At 37.9% G+C, this 2,702-nt stretch overlaps 1 protein-coding gene across 1 annotated transcript in view; it reads right to left on the bottom strand.

The window, feature by feature from the left end:
* Positions 1-1,855: 1,855 nt before the first annotated feature.
* The window catches only part of LOC118430610 (beta-1,4 N-acetylgalactosaminyltransferase 1-like), a 7,107-nt gene continuing 6,260 nt past the window's right edge, over positions 1,856-2,702 (bottom strand). Inside the window, exon 5 of the mRNA XM_035841586.1 lies at positions 1,856-2,276. Coding sequence (XP_035697479.1) covers positions 2,086-2,276 — 191 coding nt within the window. The 3' untranslated portion in view covers positions 1,856-2,085. The remainder of the gene's footprint in view (positions 2,277-2,702) is intronic.

Here is a 2,702-nt window from a genome sequence, read left to right as displayed (position 1 = left end):
TAGCTGTAGGATAGGATTCGTTCTCTTCATGCGGCACTGTTGTGTTATCAACGCCGAATTTGTATGATCCAGATATTGTGTGATACGTAAAATTATGACTCAGAAGACAAAAAAATACACAAAGTGCAAGAAAAATCGTTCTTTATCTCTGAAATTCGATGTTTACTATTTCGAACCCCGCAGTGCCGCACTGGTGCCCCAGGTGCAGTGAGTTACCACCTGTACTTACAATGTAGATTCACTGTACGTCGTGTTCGCGATGTGTTCTACAAGTTTCACCACTTATTTTGTTCCTCGTCTCGCTGTTTACATTAAACATGTCTGTGTCTTTCACGGTGACGCAGCAAAACAGACCGGTGGTGATGTCTGTGTTTTAAGCCGGACTTTTGCAATCTTATGTTTTACGTCGGTAGAGAATACCTTTCTTAAGTTTTCATCAGAAATTACTCCTTAGAGAAAACAAATAAGTTTTGCTTTTTTTATTGTGAGAATACTTTGAAGCCTTTATCATAATCTATGCAAAAAATCTGAAGGACCAAGTTTTGCAGTAAGCATATTCAAACCACGGATGGGGGGGGGGGTGAGGTTGAGGCCCGTTTGGGATTTTATAAAAAAAAAAGTTCAATTGAACTTAAAGTTATTTTCATGTGATCCCATGGCAACAGATTCTGGCAGGCATATGGAGGTTTTAAGGATTTTTAAAATACATGTAGACTTGTTTTATTTCATCGGTGAAACTCAATATTCATAATTCCTGCTAATGTAATGACGTCATCGATCAAAATGCAAGTAAGGCCGCCCGTAAATGACGCCATAACGTTGCCATACAATATACAACGTAATAATAACACAAAAGTTGTCATGACGATTAAGGTTGCCATTCTATGAAAATTTTATGTTCATACGATAGATAGTTTATGTGTGGCTATCAGATTTTGTACGATCAATTTATGCCCCAGTCAAACTCAATACAGACTTTTCATCCACGATTTCCACAGTATTGTGACGATATTTCATTAAACTACAACAAGTCACGGAAAAAAAAATATCCAGATTGAATGTTGAAATCGTACTTTTAACCTGACGTCTGGGGTCCAAAAGGAACTCACTTGGGTGTTTTAGTGTTAAGATTTGACTACTTCGGTGAGTTATGTATCCCTGTCTTGCCGACAGGGTAAAAAATGCGCGTACTCCTGTCTGGCTCCATTCTTGCGTTCTTTGTTCTTTAGAAGAACTGTTTGCTGTCAACAGTCCCAAGCTGGTGGCCATGGGTCAATGCGTTATTGTTCCGAACTGTGTGTGTACATACACAGAGACAAATGAGTATGGATAGTGAGTGGGTGCGAAAATTGATCACAGTTTCTAAATTCTATTACTGTTTAGGTTGAATATATTAGAGGATTTTGCTTTGTGTCTGTTTCTTAGCTAAATTACACCTGAACTCAGAAAATGTCCTTTGCAACAAAAAATATCTGATTTGAATTCTCTGTTATTTCTAACCATTCGCGTGTTGACATTTTCCAGAAATCGGTTGAACGTAAAACGTTTACATCACATAGTTCCACGAGTAGGTTTTCTTGCTAAAAGAGAATATATAGAAAGGAAATATATCAACAGGAACAATTGTTCTTATAGCAGGTTATTATCACAGCAGCAACAAAATTATCATGAAGAAAGTAGATATTTTTTCCCTCGTTCAAGAACAGTTTTAAAAACCTATGTTACATTTCTCTGATACTCAATATCTAATCTTACTCGAACATAAGAACATTTGTATGAAGACTAATGCCTGTGGGGAAGCAACTTGTTCTGAAAATAATACTATATTTGAATTTTCTTAATATTTTCTTGGATACTAAAAGATGACATTTCTTCTACTAAGAATTAGCAAGAACGGTATTTTTGTTAGTGTGAGCCCCACATTGCAGAATATGACATATTAAGTTATGAAATCAGAAGTGGAGAACTTTTGTAGACAGGCAGAGTGAGTGAGTAAGTGAGTGAGAGAGAGAGATAGAGTGAATAAAACAGTTGCACAACTTGTTAAAGAAAGACCTTCAATATACATCAACATTAAAGGTATATCTATGATTTGATCCAGCACTTTAAGTTGTCCTTAAAGTATTGCCGCCTCATGATTATATTCCGGTAGCTTCCAGATACGCCTCCTCCTCTCCGGAACTTGTTGAATTCCTTGTTCCGAGTCTGTCTGTGGTCTATACGCACCCCATCACACGCTGCCATTCTTAGTCTTCCCATCGCATCCACAAAGAACTCTGGAACAGATGTCATGGACAAAATATAATGGTTACTTCTAGGGGTGGGTACCGGTTTTTCTAATTGGACCGGTCCGGAAAAACTGAACCTGAAAAAAATCGGTGGACCGGATGGTGGTCCTATTGAAAAATGAACAGATTATATACATGTATGATCAGGTATTTGTAAACGCGTTTTGGGGTCTACTGGTCGAAGAGAATGACAAGAACGAAATAGAGTATAGAGACATTTCTAACACGTTTTACAGTCAATCTTACAGAGGCAGTTAGCCTTGTAGGATTTTAAAACGCCAGTGGGAGTCGAATACTCCGCAAAACTGATTTCTTTGTATCGAAATGAACCATTTAGTATAGTTCACACACACACACACACACACAAGCGCGCGCGCGCGCAAACACATACACACACGCGCACATACATACATA

This window comes from Branchiostoma floridae, chromosome 14 (assembly GCF_000003815.2).
Source record: "Branchiostoma floridae strain S238N-H82 chromosome 14, Bfl_VNyyK, whole genome shotgun sequence".
Lineage (NCBI taxonomy): Eukaryota > Metazoa > Chordata > Leptocardii > Amphioxiformes > Branchiostomatidae > Branchiostoma > Branchiostoma floridae.
Note: the sequence above shows the minus strand (reverse complement) of the source record. Positions and strands in the feature narration are given on the sequence as shown.